The sequence below is a fragment of the Sphaeramia orbicularis genome, chromosome 24 (genome assembly GCF_902148855.1).
Source record: "Sphaeramia orbicularis chromosome 24, fSphaOr1.1, whole genome shotgun sequence".
NCBI lineage: Eukaryota > Metazoa > Chordata > Actinopteri > Kurtiformes > Apogonidae > Sphaeramia > Sphaeramia orbicularis.
The window spans coordinates 44,849,045-44,870,236 of NC_043979.1; the positions used below are offsets into that span (position 1 = coordinate 44,849,045).

Here is a 21,192-nt window from a genome sequence, read left to right on the forward strand (position 1 = left end):
CTGTTTTTAGGACCAGTTTCACAGAAGAATCCATTTCTGTAATTCTTCAGTAAAGTTTGTGTGAAAGGTCTGTGTTCATTCTGCAGTGAAATAGTCCCTGCCAGTGCTTTACTATCAGTATATTGTTTCTAATTCCTTTTTGCTGCGGTATTCATGTATGTATGTTCCATTTTTAATGCCGTTACCTTTATGATCTGTGGAGTAGTTTTATCTACATAAATATGACGTTCAATGATCACTAACAATGATGATCAAGTAGTACCTGCAGTATTTAATACATTCATGTAACACAGGAAGGAAAAATCTGTTTTGGCATTTCAGATGTACTGCATTTTCCTTCCTCCTCTTTTGAAATAATGAAGTGATCTGGATTAATTTACTACCTCTGACTATGTGTGTTCGACCAGTGGGATGTGAGAGTTATAAATCCATCATCTGTCAGATTAGCATTTGCAAAGTTCTGTCATAACACACTGATTTTTCACCAGCCAGGACACTGATCAAATATGATGAATATCTGCTGTCAATCAGATTTATTCTTTCATTATTTTTATGGAATTGCAGATTTCTCTCCTCATTAAACCACCTCCTGTTTCTATCTCTGCTTGTTGGAGTATGAGAGACATGGTGCGTTCAAGTGCACCTTGTAAATTTAGAAACCTAGGCTAAAGTGGACACAAAGGTTGTTTACAACAGTGAAATTTACATTTTTTAAAAATAATGCCTTCAGTTCACAGGCCAACTTTGTTTCACTGCAGCATTTTTAATGATGGTATGCAGATATTTTGGGCTGTAATAATAAATAGAGATGGTTGTTCATTTCAGACACCCAGTTCCCACAGTAGGTGCGTTTCCATTCAACTGGTTATACCTACATTTTTTTTCTGTGAAAGTTGGTTAAAATATGTGATTCTCCATTCTAATGCCACGTTATAAAATTTCTGATGCTCCCAGTTCAACTAGATCATATGTTTGTAACATGTCAGTAAAACACTTATATGTGAATTATGGTGAGAGGTAAATAAAAGTTTTAGTGCGTGAAACAGACTGAAATTACTGTATGAACTCTAAGTCTCATTGTTCTTTCATTCTGGAGGACTGTACTGTCATCTTAATAATTCTTTAATTACATTGTTCTCTTTTGTACTTTTCTTTTAATAATATTCAGAATATTTTCTCTTTTCTTGTTTCACTCCTTTACACTAATTTGACCATTGGAAGTGGTAAAAACATCCTAAAGGCCTTTATTTTTTACATTTATATTTGATGAAGCTGCTCAAATGACCCAAAAAGATACAGGTGCTATAAATATATGTACATGGGGGCTGCTCTGGGACCAATTTTATGCGCTGCTGTTAGTGTTTCAGATTCATTAGTGTGGGTGAAATAAAGAAACTCTGAAAATAATGACATCATTTCTTGATTTGAAAGGGTTCTTGACAATATAAAGGTTCAAATCAGGGGTGTCAAACTCATTTTAGTTCAGGGGCGACATACCGCTCAACTTATAAATAACTTATAAGTTAAGTATAACTTAGAAATGATGACGACTCCAAATTTTTCTTTGTTTTAGTGTAAAAGGTAAAATTACAGACTGCAACTGTTTACATTTGCAAAACATTCTTAAACAAAAAAATGTGAATTGCCTGAAAATTTTGAACAACCTGAAATTTCTTAAGAAAAATGAGTGAATCTTAACAGTACTCTACCTCAGCTTATCATTTAGATGTGTGCATTACAATTTACAGATCAGTGTTGATCTAAAAAGGCACGAAATATTTATTAACAGGCATCTAGAACTGAAAAATCTAGCATCTAACTTGATGATCAAAACAGCTTTTCAAGACTCAGCGACGCCCTTGACTGTAAATGTTTTCTGTGTGACTTTGCAAATTCAATCTCATGGGCCGGACTGAACCATTTGGAGGGCCGGTTTTGGCCCGCGGGCCATATATTTGACACCCCTGGTTTAAAGGAACAGTATTTAAAGTGTAGTATAGAGCTGGCTTTTTGTATTATTTTAGCATTTCTTTGTAGTTTTTGTTGTCAGTATTGTTAAGATTTTTCAGTAAATATTCTCAGTATAATTTTGTGATATTTTAATACAGTGTCTTTGCACTCTAAGGGTTTTTGCTCCCAAACAAAAAACACAGTTGCTAAACTGACTTTCATTGTTCCTGTAACAGTGACAATAAGGATCTATTCTATTCTATGTTAACTTATGTCAAGGTATTTCTCCAAAGCAGATGGAACTGCCTTTATGTATGAAATGCACTTTAGAAATAAGCTTGTCTAAATACAGTCGCGGAAAAAATTATTAGGCCATCAAAAACAATCGCTATGCAATCGAGTAATAACTCCTGTATGTATCATGAAGACTAAAACAGACAAAAGAAAACATGGAATGCCTAAAAGCACTGTTTTTGGCAGTATCATGCCAATAGATATTAATGGAAGAACTGTGATTTAGGTTATTATCAAGAAAACATGTTAAATGGATAGATATCAGCTCTGAAATTAAACTACTATGAGCTATTTTTGTTGTTATCATTATATTTCTCCAAACAAATGGACCTTTAGTTGGACCAGGCATTAAAATGAACAAGAAATTAAAGAAAACTAGGGTGGTCTAATCATTTTTTCCGCGACTGTATGAATCTATATATTTGTATCTAGACAAGTAGTTTTGTTTTTACTGTACCTGAACTGTTTTAAACCTTGCACTGGCACTAGTATTTCATAAATGTAAGTATTTTTCCTGCTGAATATGGAGAAAATATGTCTTAAATCCTTTCTTTGTCTCCTGATAAATGTACTTGTTCTATGTCTGGTCACAGTGGGTTTCAGATATCTGTTTTCTGTGACTAGATATTTTTACTAGTTTTAAAAATCTCAATTTATGAATATTCCTGTTGTGCATGCAGATAATCAGAGGTGTAGTCCAGGGTATACAGGGGTATACGGAGTATACCCACTTATTTTTCAGTCAGCATTGGGTATACCCACTTCTAAATCCCCCTGACACACACCATTCAGTAGTATCTGAACCAAACTGGCCATTTTTTCGCCAAGGATGGTGAAGCTATGACCCGCCCTACTCTGCTTCTAACTGGCTAGTACTCGCTGCCTTCACTGACTAGATTGGTTAACTTTAACTCTTTCGGTGCCAGACAGTTAAGGGGCTAATAAGCCTTAAAAGTGCCACAGAATTTGGCCGTTTTTCAGTATTTCGCGTCGTTTTTATATTATATAATATTTGAATAATCCTGCAGGAAACCGCTCGGTAACATCCGACCGATTGCTGATTAGAGTCAAAACGCACCGGACGCAGCCGATTCATTATTGATCGTAATTTGCATAATTTATAATAATAATAATAATAATAATAATAATAATAATAATAATAATAATAATCTTTATTTATATAGCACTTTTCATACATTAAAAACTGTAGCACAAAGTGCTTTACATATCAGTTTAAAAATCAGTACCGCCCCCCACCCACACCCACCCACTCACCCGCACACGCACGCACACACACACACACACACACGCAAACCCACAAGCTCACACATACTTAAGAAGACTGACTGAGCACGGGTAGACCAGAACAAAAATGTACAAGTAAAAGTAAAACATCAATTTAGGAGGCGCTGTCTCAGGGAGCCATCCGCACCAGGAGGCAGCCGCCGACCCCGGCGACCAGGCACCAGCAACACAGCCCCGCATCCCAACTAGTGGGAGAGGGCCAACTGGGACCCCCACCCACCAGAAAGGAGCGGACTCCAGTGAGAGAAGGCGCCACAGCCCCCGGAGTCCACACCTGCCCCCCGGCATGGAGGGCTCCCTCTGATGAAACACCGGAGAATAAGAAACATTAAAAAGATATAAAAATATTATTCGGTCGCGTGACCTCAAATTCCCGTCTGCTTGGTCTCAAAAGGGGGACACAGAAAGAACGTCATCGAAATGTGAGAAAGAAATGGGGGTGGATGGTTTGTTTGTACACAAATATGGCGTGTTCTCCAAAGCCGATCTGATCGGCCCGTGGCACTTTACAGGTTGTTTTCGTAAAGCCGATTTAATCGGCCCATGGCACTGAAAGTGTTAAGCATGAGGACTGATGAGCCAATCAGAGGCAGAGTAGGGCAGGTCATGCCAAGGAAAATATAGCTAACTAGTGCTGGCCACCTCTGGAACCTGATTGGACACCTCAGGTGCCAGTGCCACCCCAGATGATTGACAGGTCACTGCACGTCTCTTGAAAGATGCGCGATTATTACCTCCCCCAAGGAGGTTATGTTTTTGCCAGGGTTTGTTTGTCTGTTGGTTAGTTAGAAGTATAACTGAAAAATTCATTGACGGATTTTGATGAAATTTTCAGGAAATGTCCGAAATGGGACAAGTAACAAATGATTAGATTTTGGGAATGATCCGGATCACTGTCTGGATCCAGGAATTTTTAAAAGGATTCTTTATCATTGGGAGATAGGGATATTTTCAACATACTATGTGTAACTCCACAGTGAATGGCCAGAGCACTTGGTAAAAAAAAATACAAAATAAGTTCCCAACAGGTTCTAAAAGATATTGAAGATTGAGGATCCAGATCAATCTTTGAGGGGGGGTGGGGGGAGTGGGGGGTTTGTTCATCTGTCTGTTAGCAAGATAACTCAAAGTTATGGACGGATTTGGATGAAATTTTCAGGAAATGTTGATACTGGCACAAGGAACAAATGATAACATTTTGGTGGTGATGGGGGGGACTGATCTGCCTTGGTGGAGATCTGTGCTCTCCGAGTGCTTTTCTAGTTGGAAATGCGAATGAGAAAGGCAAAATAAACATCTTTCAAATGAGTGACACATAGAGAGAACCTATTTTCATGGAATACAAATTTCTGATGTAAGTTTTAAGGTGGTTTCAGAATGAGTCACTGTTTTAAACTACTGGCCACATGACTGCACATTTAGAGGAGGAGACATTTTGTCACTAATAGTTAAACTGTGTGAGTAGGTTAACATTATGAAAGGCTAACGTTATGAAAGGCTAATGTTATCCTATGTTTGTCTCATGTTGAATACATTTACGTTCCTGCAGCTGCTTGTGTGACCAGTAAAACCTACAAACTGCTCCTGATCAAGTCATGACAATGTTATAATAGTGAGCAAATACTACTGACAGATTTTGGGGTCAGCTAAATAGAGTAGTCTGACATGTCACTGTTTCTAAAACGGTGTTTTTCTGGACTTTAACAAAAAAAAAAGAAGAAGACGCAAAAAATTGAGCATATACCCACTTCTCCAGGGACCACTACACCACTGCAGATAATGCTGCTTATCTTTAGTGATACTTATAATGTGTCATTGTTTTTTGTCCTTATCATTTTTTCTGCAGCTGTACGTTATCCTCAACATGTTGGTGCAGTGACTCCAGGATCAAACCACATCATCTCCTCTTCACTGTGGTGTGTTCCCTTTAAAGACAGCACCGCCTAGTGGTCAGACCCACACCCTGCTGCCCCCTCCCTCCCTCCCTGTGTCAGCTCATCTCCATCCCCTGGCAGACTGCTCTCTGTCAGCCAGCTGCTGCCCGGCCCACCTGGTCCTCTGTGATCCGCCTGGACGGGGCGTTGGTGCCAAGCTCCTCCAGTGGGTAGATGATCTGGCGTCGCGGGTGGACCGGGACTGCACAGTTCAGGAACAAATCCAGATTGGGGACGCAGGAATTCTGAGAGCACAAGAAGAGGGCAAAGTGTCAGTGAGGGCAGGGAGGGAAATCAGCATCAGCGTGGGAAGGCTAACAAGTGATAATGAGCTCCGGTGAAGGTTTGAGCAGAAAAACAGAAGCCCGTGCTTGATCCGCTGCCTAATTCTTCTGCCATTATTCTATTTGCACATCATCATCTCCCAATCTGGTGCTTGTTTGTGGAAGGTAATTAGCAGAGGAAGTGGAGGCCTCTACACGGTGGGGAAATGTCTTATTATGGTGTGGAGAGGTGGAGCTGGCAGCACTGTCGGCACCTGCTGCCCCGACCCCGGGGACCGCAGCCTGATGAGGCTCCACGCTGCAAAAAGTCACACCACGGCCTTCCATCAGGCCTGGAGACAGCTCAGAATGTGGACACTGAAAACCAGAGAGTCTATTAGACCAGGGATCATCACTTTAACTGTAATATTGTACAGATTAAGAAGTTATTTTATTATTTTTTAAAATTTTGTTTGCACATTTTTGTAGTTTTTATTGTACCTTATTTACCTTTGATATATTCTATTCTATTCTCCGGTAAAGTTCAAGGTTACTTTATTTATACCCGTGGGTAGACATTTGTTCATTACTTAAAATAACATTAGTAATCAGACTAAACTGATTGCAACTGTTCAGTCTTTTCCTGTGAAAACCTCCTATCTCTACAAGTGTTGATTTTGAGGGTTGATGATAAACTGAACGAATTAGAGTTTCAAATTCTCCTTTACCTAAATGAACTGACACTTAAATTAACTGAAAATGCATCGTCAGGAAACTGAAAACAGGCCTGTTTTTCTGGGTTTGGTTGACTTCTTAGAGATACACGGTTTAAACAGGACAGTGGTGCTCCAAACATTTGATAATCTTAATGAATATAATGCATCGCTGTGGATTTAACAACAGCTCAACCTCAAACAAGTGCAGCAGTAAAATGGATGTACACATGAATGATGCAATGAAATGAAGTGTGCATAAGTACTTTTATTTGTAGTGCAGTGTATTCGTAATGTAATTGTGGTACTTAAAGTGGCATTTTTCACCACTGCAAATGTCTCCCAATTAATAAAGACCCAGTGCTACTTTTGTGGCAGTTCCCAAGTGAAGGTTTCTCTATTTCTAACTTTCTTAACTGATTTATCACTTTTTTTTTTTTTTTTTTTTTTTACAATATCATCTCCATTTTGCATTTTTGGGTGTAAATCATGTATTTTCCTACATTTAATTCACAGACCATGTAGATGTTCATAAAAACTCAGGGTAAATTCAAAGTTAATTATATCAAAACAGAGAAAAATGATTTTTAAAAACAATATTTTTTCTGCAAATGTATCAACAACTGAATGTAAAAACAAGTGTGTTCATCCACTGTCATTGATCCAACTTCATGGGTTTTACTGGTGAATCAATGCTGTAGAAGATGACGGTGTTTCCACGTTCACCACAGAGCCTCTGAACGTCCAAATGGGTCATATCTGATGACCATGAAAAGGTGAAAAAATGTATTTTACACTAATTATTTACATGTATTGATAAGATTAGTGGATCAACAGGTATTAAACCGTTTATATCAGTGGATGGTTTTGGTTGAAGGTGGGTGTTTAAGTCCTTATGAGTTAAGATGTTAATTATGCGTCTTCATTTTTTTTACCGGTTTTATGTGTGAAAAACTGCTTGAATGCTTTGTTTCATCACCATTTTCTTTTTTTTGGATATTTCTTGCAGTGTGTCCTGTGAGGGTCATCCCACTAATGAAAGTGAGTGTTCAGTGGACATGCACAAAGGCTGCAAAGGGCCACTGAGGGCCTGGATGTCCCTGCAGTGGACCTGGATCTCTGTGCAGTGGACCCACCTCCTGGCTGAGTTCGGGGGGGTATGTGCGGTGGTACAGGCAGGATATGTGAGCCAGCCTTAGGACCTCCTTAAAGACGTGTTTGGTGAAATGCTGGAAGAGGGCGTTGAGGACAAAATGGAGGAGCCGTGCGTGCTCCTCGTAGCAGTGCTCGCTGAAGTAGATGTAGTTCTCGATGTTGTAACGGGCACAGATGTACTCGACGTCCTGAGGAAGATGAGCACAGTTTACAATCAGGTTTCTTATATCCAAAGTGGTTTTAGTCAAATGAAGACAAATTATGTTGTCAGGACGCTTACATTAATGTTATATACAAAAACAAAAAAAAAATACACTTAATACACTGTCATTTTCAAGCCTTAAGTTGGTTTTGGAACCAGAAGTGGCCATATTTTGGACAAAATGTGGAGGTGGGGGAGAGCAATTGATAAGCTAATGCTAACACTAGCTGACTGACATGGTAAAACTGTAAACTACAAACATTCGTCTAACAAAAAACCTTTGACGGTCTAGTTCTTGTAACTTCTTAAATACACTGGAGTTGTTTGTCAGGAAGAAAAATGTTCAATCAAATACGAAGCTCTGAAAGTATGACTCAGCAGGTGAGCACACCTGTCAGTTAAAGGAGTGATATTCTGCTTTTTTTTTTTGTAATTTATTTTTTAGTGACATTCAGTATCAGACATTTACATGTAGTATAACACATAAACATATTGCACATTTCTACTGTCTGCTCTAAATGCCAGAACAATATATTTTTGTAGCCAAAACAGGGAAAGAAACGGAAAAAAAAAAAAAAAGGAACTACCAACAAGTAGGGAGGGATCTCTTCCATCCAATACAGTCACTAAGTTGTGAAAACAAAGTCAGGCCTATAGGGTGTGATGTATTTGATCCATTTTGCCCAGTATAAAGTAAATTTCTCCAGTCTGTAATTAACAAATGCTGTTATTTTTCCATTTTATAAATGTCCATTGTGATTTCCATCCATTCATTTAAAGTTGGGCTCTCCTGTGATAGCCATTTCCTGGTAATAGTCTTTTTACAGGCCGATATTCAGCTTTTTTAAAGACAATTCTGCATTTTCAAACATTTCCCTGTGGTCTCCATAAACTGTAAATGCTCTGCTTGGGTCTGAATTCTTCATTCATTCAACTCCACAGGTCCATCTTCAACCCTATTTCTGAGTAATGACACCAGAAAGGTGGTTTGGAGCGCTGGCCCTTTAAATGCAAATGAGCTATGTCATGCCTCACCCCCTTCCATGTTGTTGGCTGTGCTGCTCTGTCCCGTTCAACCAACAACTGAACATTTTAGGTAATTGGCTCGACGTTTCGACATATTTTCAGTTTTTACTACAACTGCTGCTGCTGATAAACAATTATGTCGTACTCTAAGAAATGTTCGTAGAAAGTCTTGACCTTATATGTGCAAATGTCGTGTCGTGGCAGGAATTAAAACGGGTTGTAGAAATCCACTGGATTTTTTCCAAAATGAATATAAAGATAGCTTTGCAGCACCTGGAGGGTTCAAATTCAAACTGTATGAACTGTTAGGGTCCAAATACACAAATAAATGAACCAAAGACTAATAAAAGTGGGTTTAGATAAATATGAGCCCTTTAATGAGACCACAAATAAGCCAGAATAGGTCCTGGAAAAAAACATTTTTTAGAGGGAATTTCAGTGCAAGTCTGTTGAGACTGGGCTTTTTAGAGCAGCATTTAGTGGCCATCAGTGGTACTACAGTATACATTTTAACATAATGACAGTATGGGTTTACTTTCAGACTGTGGTCCTTTACTAATGTTAGTAATATAATTAGTGTAGAGCAGTGGTTCCCAACCTTTTTTGACTTGTGACCCCATTTTAACATCACAAATTTGTGGCTACCCCAGACATTCAAAATGGAGACTTTTTTTTTGCTAAAATTAATGTTTTTGATCATGTAATATTTTGTTATACTATGTTGCAAATAAACATAAACTTTAGACGACATTTAAGCCATATAATGTATATAATGCAGCTTTTTTTATTTTTATTCAGAAAAGTTTGTGGTGTTTTAATCATGACATATTTAATTATTAAAACATATTTTTTTATATATATATATATTTTTTTTTTTAATCAATTACTAGAAATTTCAGGCAACCCCATTTGAATTCCAGATGACCCCACGTGGGGTCCCAACCCCAAGGTTGAAAAACACTGGTCTAGAGGAAGGGTGGGCAACTATCCTGCATGTTTTAGATGTTTCTCTCTTCCATCACACCTGGAAGCCATTACATCGTTATCAGGCTTCTGCAGAGCTTGATGATGAGCTGATCATTAATTGAACCAGGTGTGGTGGAAGAGGGAAACATCTAAAACAGGGGTGTCCAATCCTAGTCCTCAAGATCTACTATCCTGCATGTTTTAGATGTGTCCCTCTTCCAACATGCCTGATTCAAATGATCAGCCTATTATCAAGCTCTGCAGAAGCCTGATAATGACCGTCAGGTGTGTTGGAACAGGAAAACATGCAGGATAGTAGCTCTAGAGGACCAGGACTGGACACCCCTGGTCTAAAACATGCAGGATACCGGCCCTCGAGGATCAGACTTACCCACTTCTGGTCTAGAGGAGGGGTGTCCATCTCATTTTCTTTCAGGGGCCACATTCAGCCCAATTTGGGCTCATGTGGGTCGGACCAGTAAAATAATACTGTAATAGCCTACCTATCTACGACTGTACAGTACAGATAGATTTGTTTTATTAATCTCCAAGGGAAAATTCAAAATATGGTCACCACTCCACAGAAAAAGTCATAACCACATCAACAATAAATAAATAAAGAGTGTAAATAGCTAAAAATAAGTTAGATTAAAAAGAAAGTAGAATTAAAAGACAAAGTAAATAATGACACCTCCAAGTTTTCCTTTGTTTTAGTGCAAAAAATATTAAATTCTGAAAATATTTACAAACTGTCCAAACAAAAAAAAAAAAAAAAGAATAACCTGAAAAAACAGAAATTTCCTGTATGCAATTTTCTTAAATGCAATCCATGTCTGTTAATATATTCTGTGTAATTTTTACACTTTGCAAATTCATCCCACAGGATGTTTTGGAACCTTTTGTAGGCCGATTTAAGTACACAGGCTGCATGTTTGACACCCCAGGTCTAGAGTAATGCCACCAAAACAGCAACTGCAAATGTCTTAACCAAAGAAAAACAGAATACTGATCATTCCTTAGCACCATGAAATTTACACTTACCTCTTTTCAGATGCTGTTTTTTGTTCCAGTGATGAAGAATCCCAGCTCCATAAAGTACAAGTCCTGCCATGTACTGGTTCTACCTGTTCACTTAACACAGGTGATTCCACTAATTATCCCATCTACCTGGATGAGGAGTACTGCTCATGAAAACAGGCTGGTTCAGTGAGTGGTTGGAACAAATACACGGCAGGGATTTTACTTTATGGAGCTGGGATTCTCCACCACTGTTTTTTCTGTTACTTATATTTCCAACAATATAAAGCAACTTTTGGCTTGAAAATGTTCTTGTGAAACACTTTTTTAATGAATTTTTTTGTATATTACTGCTAAGAAATGGATAGTTTATTTTGATTTGTGTATTGTTGTTTTTGATATGTGTATTATTACTGCTACAAAAAGGGACAGAGTTTATTTTGATGTGAAATGCTGTTGCAAAATGGACAGAGTCTATCCTTGATATGTATAGCATATTGGTGTTTTGTGCTTAGTCAGAATTCAGTATGATATGTGTAGGATTTTTGAGTTACTTATGGCATCTGACAGAGTAATTTAAGGTAGGTAGAAGGATGGGGTAAGGGGGCAGGAGATTATAAGTTGAACGTCATCCCCCTCCTTTTCAAATGTTTTCCTTTCTTTTTCTATAAATCTTTTTGTGGTTTGGTTTTAATGTTATTTTCAAAATAAATAAACAAACAAACTACTCGCTTTTCCACTGACCCTCAAATTGCACAACTATAACTTGCGCATAAAAATTGACCTAATGGAAAAACGACAATTTCGCCAAAAGTCTCATTTTTCGATTAAAAGTTTTTGCACTGGGAAGAGGTGGTTTTTCGGGCGTAGCACAAATGGTATATCATGCAAAACTGCAATGGAAAGACCTTTTTTTTTGCAACTAGAGTCAGGTGAATTAAAAAAATGGATGTTGACGGATGTTACAACAAGCGAAGAAGAAGAAGAAACATCTCGCGGTATGTGTGGACACACCAGGAAACCCAATCATTTTTTAATTTAGTACGAGATAGAGGGGTTATATATAATAAAAATGAATATATCTGTAAAGCAACACCACATTTACGTCCGTCGCCATGTTTATAGAATGACTTCTCGTGTCATCTCGCGATAATAAATAAACAAATCATTGCATTTGTGATTTAATGGAAAAACCGACATTATGCACTTACGTTTTTTTGACATTTAGTAAATATCGCTAAAGTTTTGCGCAGATGTCCAATGGAAAAGCAACTAGTGTTATATCAGGAAAATGGACACAGCACATGTAGTCTTGAAAATTAAGTCTTACAAAACTTCATCTAATTTCAAAAGGATTTTTAGAAAAAACCTCATTCTGAGTATTTGCATTTCAGTCAACACAAGCATTAGACTGTTATTGATTTTGGTTTGTTATTGCTCTAATCTGGCCCGCCAAAGGGTCCAGTCCGGCCCTTGGGATGAATTTGTGAAATGAAAAAATAGATATTAAGAAATTAACAATCCTTTTAGCTCAGGTTCCACATGCAGACCAATTTAATCTCCAGTGGGTCAGAACAGTGAAATTCTATCATAATAATCTGTAAATACTCACAACTCCACATTTCTCTCTTTGTAAATGTAAATATTTTCATGTATTTACACTAAAACAAAGTATAATTTCACAAAAAATGTGAATAATCTGAACAAATATGAACCACCTGAAATGTCTTAAGAAAAATTGTGTAATTTTAACAATATTCTGCCTGATACTAAATGTTTTGTGTATTTGAAGATCCAGTGTGATCTGTACGTTATAATGAACATGTGGAAATGATTAACTGAGGCATAATACTGTTAAAATTACATTTATTCTTTCAAATTGTTCAAGTTATGAACATTGTTTGACAGGACAGTTTGTAGATGTAAACATTTTCATTGTTTAATTTGACTTTTTTCAATGTAAAATATAGAGAAAAGTTTGGAGTTGAAATTATTCATATATTATTATGTTATTATTTTACTGGTTTGGCCCACTGCAGATGAAATTTAGCTGAATGTGGCCCCTGAACTAAAATGAGTTTGACACCCCTGCTCTAAAACAAAGTGAGAGTTTTTAAATGGACCTGACAGTAACAGACAGTAAAGCGGACGCACCTCCTCCTTTCTGATGATCAGTATCCCCACGACCAGACCGCCCACCAGGACCACGAAGGCCTGCAGAAGCACGCCGTCCTGTCAACACAAACATACATGTGCACTGAGTTGAACGCGGCGCTGGTCAAATGCGCTGCCATGAATACGCATGAAGAGGCGCTTTCTCATTTGAGAAGTAATTATCAGTTTTGGAGCGGCGGCAGTGACAGCTGGGGTGTCAGTCAGAGAGGAAAATCTGTTCAACTGAATTCTCACCAATCTGTTCGCTGGCACCCGGACTGTGTTCCTCATTATTCCAAGACAATCATCAGACCAGCTCCAGTCACACTTAATGGTCCAACATGATCACCATTTCATTTTCAAAGACTAAAAGGGCCACATGCATCATTTCCTACAGTATATTCTGTTTACTGCTTATGATATTTAGGGTTACAGCTGTTTACTCTGATAGGAATTGAAATAAAATGCGACCAGATGGAGAATTTCAACACTTGTTTCTCTTTTATGTTTTTCAAAAGGAAGTGCAATTCGATGACTTATTTCTAAAGACAGATTCCTGTTTGAGACGTCCTGCTCCTTTCCTTCTAAATTCATACCCCATTTTCTAAAATGTTGTAAAAACTAAACACTGTGGTTTGGTAATTTGCCTGAACCTTCACTTAACTGAAAAAAGTACAACAGTAACAGGTGAGGAGACTGTGACTGGACATTAAAGGAGCCTCTAGTGAGGGGTTAGTTTGAACCCATGAAGATCCTGTAATACTTTTGTGGCACTTCCAAAATATTTTGTCTCTATATTTTCTCATTTTAGTTCAGGCGGTCACATACACCCTGATTTGATCTCAAATAGGCCGGACCAGTAAAAGGGTGCTTCTATGAAACTGGACACATTTCGGTATCTGTCACTTTCCCATCTTTTTAGACCCAATAATAAAAGGTAAATGTAGACATATTTCCCCCCAGGATGGACCTAATGATGACCTCAGATAAATGCAAAAAAAGTTATACTCTTGCTCTGAGCCATCCCAAAATCAATAAATTTTTAATCAAATATTGGGTCCAAAAATAGGACCAGAATTGGGACATGAAAAGCTACCCAGGTGTCAGTGCATTTGATCTGAAAACATGGCGGTAAATGGTCTCATGTAGCGCTATAAATAAAAACACTGTTAAATGTGTCGATCCTAGTGGTTTTTTAAATCCATACATGGGTTTTTCCATGAATCTCAGTCTCATTTCAGGTTTTGCGGGTAACTCATCGTGTCCACTTGTGTTACATGCAGAACCTGCCCATTTAAACAAATAAATCGCGAATGATTTTGCAACAACAGTCATTCTTGTGAAACACTCTGCCTTGCATAATTAGTTCAATTCCCATAATGTACCAGTGAGAGAATAAAGAGATATTGAAAAAAATAGTAGTGTGCAATTTTTGTGTCTTTTTTATCGTGTTACATGCGGATTTTTGTATTAAATATAACGCAAAATAATATAAAAATGTGTTTTATCTGAGAAAAAGTTTGTCTTTTATCTCAGTTAGTATTTTTTTTTTAAATAGACCCAAAGTGCTTCCAAACCTGCCTCATAACATTAGTCTACATCTCGTTTGAATTTTTAGCCCCTCTGTCCTGTTTTAGGAACAGTTTCATATAAGCACCCAGTTACAAAATAACCTATAAATGATGTGAACTCCAAACTTTTATGAATGTTTTAGGTAAAAAAAAAAAAAAAGGAAAAAAAAATACATTATGAAAATGTTTACATGTACAAACTATCATTTAAAAACTGTGAGAAACACAAACAACCCTGAACAAGCTGAAATTCATTTACCTCTTTACAGTAAACCAAAGAGAAAATTTAGCAGTTGTTATTATTTATAGCTTACTGCCCCCCGAAGGCGGGGAGGGGGTAAGGGGTGTTGGTTTGGTTTGTTTGTTTGTTTGTTAACACTCTAGCAGCAAAACTATTGGTTGAATTCCTACCAAATTGGATTTATAGATTGCCAGTGACCCAGAATAGATCTCATTACATTTTAGGAAAAGTAGGTCAAAGTTTAAATTTTTTATGAATTTTTTAAATCTTTTTTTTCCCCATTTACTTATAATGGGCAAAATTTCACACGTCTATAGCCGCAAAACTATAGGTTGAATTCATATCAAATTGGTTTTATAGATTGACCAAGAATACATGTGATTACATTTTAGGAAAAGTAGGTCAAAATTAAATTTTTTAAATGAATTTTTAAAATACCCCCCAATCAGTCAATCAATCAATCAATCAATCAAATGTCTATAAAAAACTAAATTTTGTTTCAATTTACTTCAAACTTGGCACATATATAGACGTAACTGATATATACTGACATCATCACACACATGAAAATGATGACATCAACTGGATCGATGCCAAAATAAGATACAATACATGCGAGGGGTGGGGTTTGTTGTGCCTGGAACCACTTGCTATGATAGTATTTCACTGGTCTGACTTGGTTTGACTTACATCATATTGGTCTGTATGTGGAACCCTTGGTTGTTAATATCTTCAGTGTAATTTCTCCATTTCTCAAATCCATCCTTGGCTGTATTAGACCCACTGGTGGGCTGGTGTTGGCCCACAGGCCGTATGTTTGACACCCCCGCATTCCATTTATGACTGTACTGTAGATGAGCTCTGGACTCTGAAGGAAGGATCCCAGAGTTTGTCGAACAGCTCTGGGCTCAGAAAGACACTGGAAACCACAGATCTGTTATCATGAGTGCTGATGCTGACCTGGGAGCGATCCAGGTCCTGAAGCAGGGACTGGTTTAATCTCAAATCCTTCACCAGATCTGAAACAGCCGGTCGGTCCGAGGCCACAGCCCTCCTCACCTCAACACTCCTGAATGAAACACAGCACGAACATCAATCTGTGACGTCTAAAAGTCCACTTCAGAACCATTTAATGTTAATCTGTAAGAAAACACTAGAGTACTTCTACACTTTTGATACTGATTTTGAAGCTGTACATTGTGTGCTTTTTCTTTAATACTGATTGTATCAGACTTTAAAGGATGTAAAAGTATTTGAGGGGTAGGATTAAATAAGTTTATACTCCTTCCTACTCCTTTTTGACCATGTAAATTTAGACTCGTTTGTACTTGAAGACAGATTCTGTTCACTTAAATGTTATTGTGTTTTTGTTTTATTTCGTTTCTTTCCATGTTCAAAACAAATAAATAAATAAATAAAGCCCATACTGAATAAAAAACCTGCTGAAACTTAAATGAAAACTAGATTTTACAAAAAGAAATGCAACTAATTTAATGTCACTAAACAAGTACAACAGAGCAACATTTTATGCATTTATGTCCAGAATGCTCAAAAGACCACTTTAGTGATATTATCCTCAAATATTAATTATCAAGAAGACAGACTGCTGATGTTACAACTGATTTATTGTAAAAATAAATAAATAAATAATAATACAAATAAAATGGCAATGGCAGTGCTGTTATGCCTCTGATTATTTAATAGTTATCCCTGTGATTCCTGTTTTTCTTTGTCAAACCACTATATAAACTCTGTTATTAAAAGCAGCAAATAATACAATTACTCTTCCTATTAATTAAAGTACAGAAAAGCACATCTAGCGTGTCATTTTAATGTGTTTTCAGTAATATCAGTGATAGATAGTTTACAGAAAATAATCACACATTTCTGTCATAATAGTTGAGAAATGTCAGCGAGAATTCCACAGGAAGAAACTCACTCTGAATGGGTGATTAGAGTGTGTAATAATATAGTATTAATAGTAAGTGTAATGAGTAATAAGTGTAGCTAGCTGAGATTGGACTTGTATTTTGATAGACCTGTGTGAAAGATGAGGAAAATTAGGATTTACCACAGGGCCACTACATTTTACCAATCTTAATACACACACGGTACAATTAGCATTAGCACATAGCACACAGTAGGGACAGTGAGGCGTTCAGGGACCAACTCCAGCTGTTCTGTAAATCCCTGGATGGCAATATGAGTAGTTATGGGTTGTTAAAAAATCAAAGGTGGCATGAGGAGAATCTGGTTCTTACATGTGATGCCTACCTGAGTCCATGGCGGTGGAAGACGTATAGTTCTTGAGGAAATGAGCTGAAATGAGTACGAGGTGGTACTCTGATGAAGTTCTGCAGCAGCGGGAACTCTCGAAACAGATGTGGGACAGTGATGATGCAGAATTCCCGGTCCTGAGGAACACACAAATGTATATCAGGACTGAACAGATGGAAAAATGAACAGATCCAGAACTGAATAGATACAGAACTGAAGAAATTCATTATAAGTATCAAACAACAATGTGACAGAACTGAATACAGATACTTCATTAGATTAGATTAGATTAGACTAGACTAGACTAGACTAGATTAGATTAGATTAGATTAGACTTTATTGATTCCATAACAAGGAAATTCACTGACCAAAGGCAGCAACAGATTAAAGTGCAAGAAAAAGAAAATGTGCATGCATAAAGATAGTGAAAAAGTACGGAAGAGGATTAGGGCCACTGGAAAAAAAAAAAAAATTAAGGTCCAATATATATATATATATATATATATATATATATATATATATATATATATATACATATATATATATATATATATATATATATATATTTTTTTTTTTTTTTTAATTATTATTATTCTGAGAAAAAGTCAGATTTCTGTGATTAAAGTCAGAATTCTGAGATTAAAGTCAGAATTCTGACTCTAATCTCAGAACAATAATTAAAAAATATTTTAAACAGTCATAATTCTGAGAAAAAAAAAGTCAGAATTCCGACTTTAATCTCAGAATTCTGACTTTTTTCTTAGAATAATAATAAAAAATAAATAAATAATTGGACCTTAATTTTTTTTTCCAGTTGCCCTAATCTTCTTCCGTAGAAAAAGAAAAACAAAACAAAATATTTTGACGATAACAGTAAGTAATAAAACTCAATAGGTCATATACATATGTACATATGAGTAGAACAGAAACTTAACAAAATTATACATTATATATACTAGCGGCATTGTACCCATGGTGACACTGAACAATAGCATGAGAGGCTAAAACGCCCTCCTGTGGTGCAACAGCAGCATTGAACCCATGGTGCCATTGAACGATAGCACGAGAGGCTAAAATCGCCCAGCATACCTCACAACATTTGAATATGGACATAAAATTGTGCCTAGTAGATAGTCAGGTAATGTTTCTATTCATTGGGCGAGTTTGGCCGGCGATAGGGCCTGTGAAGGCTGAGGAAAACCCGTACAAACGCCCTCCTGTGCTGCAACATCGATCGGACATGAGACAGACACCGGACGGACACAGAACGTGCATTATATAGTAGGATAAGATCATTTGTGCCATTGGAACATTTTCTTTTCCTACCTTCCTTAAAATTAGGAAAAGTGCTTAAACCCAGACAGAACTGAATCCGTTTGGTCAAAACCTGTGTATTTACATCAACAACATATAGTATGTGTTTTGTATTGAGTCGCTCTGTGGCTTCTTTATATAACAGTACTGGTTTCTTTATGGTGTTTATTTCTTTTGTGTGCAGAAAAACTGAAAAAGAGACAGAACAGGTATCAGTAAGCTCTTTCTGATGCCTTAGAGAATGTTGTTTCTCACACAATGCAATAACAGTTCAGGCTGATCTCAGAGTCGGTTGTAAATTAGAATCTGCATGTGATACCTCATTAATCCCGGGGGGATATTGTATGTTGCAGTTGCTCCATTCAGGTATAATAAAAGGTACCAGGAACAGAACAGCAATTTGAACAATATGTACGAGACAATATACAGGGTTAATACACATTTTTCAAGGTCAAATTCAAGCACTTTTCAAGCACTTTTGACGGTCATTTTCAAATATTTCCAGCACAACACCTTATTGTTGGGGTAAAATACATATCTACAGGAATACATATACTCATAATTATTTTTTTTATCACAATGATGTACATTGTATTATGCTATAAACATATGAAATTATGTTTCATAATAGCAAAAAATTTTGAAATTAAAGGAGAACACAAAGTTGTATCCAGGAAAAGTGAAGCTACATTGCATTTAGGCACATTTGCACTGAGAAAATATTAAGATAAAAATGTACCTGGAGCCGACCTGAAAACACCTGGTAATTGTCTTTTTTGACGTAAAGTTTTATTTTTCTAAATGTATCACCTCTCTGTAAGTAGATTTGACTTGCCATCTAAGCTGGCAGAGTTAATATGAAAAATAAATACATAAATCACATTACATAGTTATAATTGCGAGTACTTTCAAGCACTTCAACCTAAATTCAAGCACTTTTAAGACCTTGAAAATACAACATTGAAATTCATGCATTTTCAAGGATTTGGAGCACCCGTACGAAGCTGGAATATACAGTCGCGGAAAAAATTGTTAGACCACCCCTTGTTTCAATTTCTTGGTCATTTTAATGCCTGGTCCAAATGACGGTACATTTGTTTGAACAAATATAATGATAACAAAAATAGCTCATAGTAGTTTAATTTCAGAGCTGATATCTATCCATTTTCCATGGTTTTCTTGATAATAACCAAAATAACTGAAGTTCTTCCATCAATATCTATGGCATTGTACTGACAAAAACAGTGCTTTTAGACATTCCATGTTTTCTTTTCTGTCTGTTTTAGTCACATGATACACACAGGAGTTAGGACTTGACTGCATAACCGTTGTTTTAGATGACTTTTGATGGTCTATTAATTTTTTTCTGTGACTGTATTATCAATATGAAAATTAAAAGAAATATACATAAATAAATGTGCAACTAGAAAAGCACTCGGAGAGTGCAGACCTCCGCTAAGGCAGATCAGTCCCCCCCTCCCCGATCACCACCAAAATTTAATAAATTTGTTCCTTGTGCCAGTATCAACATTTCCTGAAAATTTCATCCAAATCCGTCCATAACTTTTTGAGTTATCTCGCTAACAGACAAACAAACAAACAGACAGACAGACAGACAAACCTCGATGAAAACATAACCTCCACCATTCCTTGGCGGAGGTAAAAATATTGTTGTGTTATCAAAATGATTTGGTCTAATTGGATGCTGTCTCGCATTTCTGTGTATCACATATGATTCTTTTGTTTAATGCATCATCCTCTATTGTTACCGCTGCCAAGGAGATTATGTTTTCATCTGGGTTCGTTTATTTGTTTGTTTGTTTGTCTGTCTGTCTGTTAGCAAGATAACTCAAAAAGTTAGGGAAGGATATTGATGAAATTTTCAGGAAATGTTGATACTGACACAAGGAACAAATGACTCAATTTTGGTGGTGATCGGGGGTGGTACTGATCTGCCTTGGCGGAGGTCTGCGCTCTCTGAGTGCTTTTCTAGTTTTTGTTGCTATGGTTGTTTTTGTCTAAGACAGCTCTGTGTATGTGCTTGTCTGTGCTGGTTTGTGTCTCTGTATATTTGGCTGTTCTTAATGACATGTTGTATGTGAAGGAACAGAAACTGTATTTTATGTTTGTTACACATGGCATTACCTTCCATTCATGTCTCTCCAGCCTCTTGCTTTATATTTGTATTTATTCTTTTTCTTGTTTTGTGTGTGTTATGTGACAAACTCAATAAAGATATTGAGCAGAAAAAAATTATTTGGTTGTACAGTAGAATTAAACAAGTCTGATGGCCAGAGATAGAAATGATTTCCTGTGTCGTTCAGTGGTGCATTAGAGAAAAGGAAAGGTAGAGATTTATTGACAAATGACATAAATGCAACATAACATGATACTCATCAAGGTTCTAATAGTTTTGGATTTTTCATTCTAGTTTAGCTTTATTTAACTTTGACTTTTTTTTTTTCTCTAATTCAGCGAGTTTTAATTAGTTTTTAGAGCAGGTTTGCTAGTTTTTAATAGTTTTCGTTTTTTTCTAAATGCTTAGTTTTAGTTTAGTTTTAGTATTAATTTTAGTTTTGTCGTATCTTTTATCTTCTTCGCTGTCGTATTCACATAAATCCCGTACAGGACTCTGCTGCTTTCTCCCAACTTTAGTCTCCATGTTTTGAGGTAGAGTGGGGACGAGAAGACAACTAAACGACAAGTTACGAGAAGTGACGGACCTTGAAGTGTCGTATGGTGCCACTAGCTAAAATTGTTGGAGCAAAACAAATCGCTTCCGTATCAATCCGACATTGACAAAGACGAAA

The 21,192-nt window shown here is 36.8% G+C and overlaps 1 protein-coding gene across 1 annotated transcript in view; it reads right to left on the reverse strand.

Annotated features, from left to right (window-relative positions):
- cfap61 (cilia and flagella associated protein 61) overlaps positions 1-21,192 on the reverse strand; it is an 82,946-nt gene that overhangs the window by 44,302 nt on the left and 17,452 nt on the right. The window contains exons 12-16 of the mRNA XM_030128523.1: positions 17,066-17,205; positions 15,752-15,860; positions 12,980-13,057; positions 7,596-7,802; positions 5,600-5,728 (exon numbers count right to left, since the gene is read on the reverse strand). Coding sequence (XP_029984383.1) covers positions 5,600-5,728; positions 7,596-7,802; positions 12,980-13,057; positions 15,752-15,860; positions 17,066-17,205 — 663 coding nt within the window. The remainder of the gene's footprint in view (positions 1-5,599; positions 5,729-7,595; positions 7,803-12,979; positions 13,058-15,751; positions 15,861-17,065; positions 17,206-21,192) is intronic.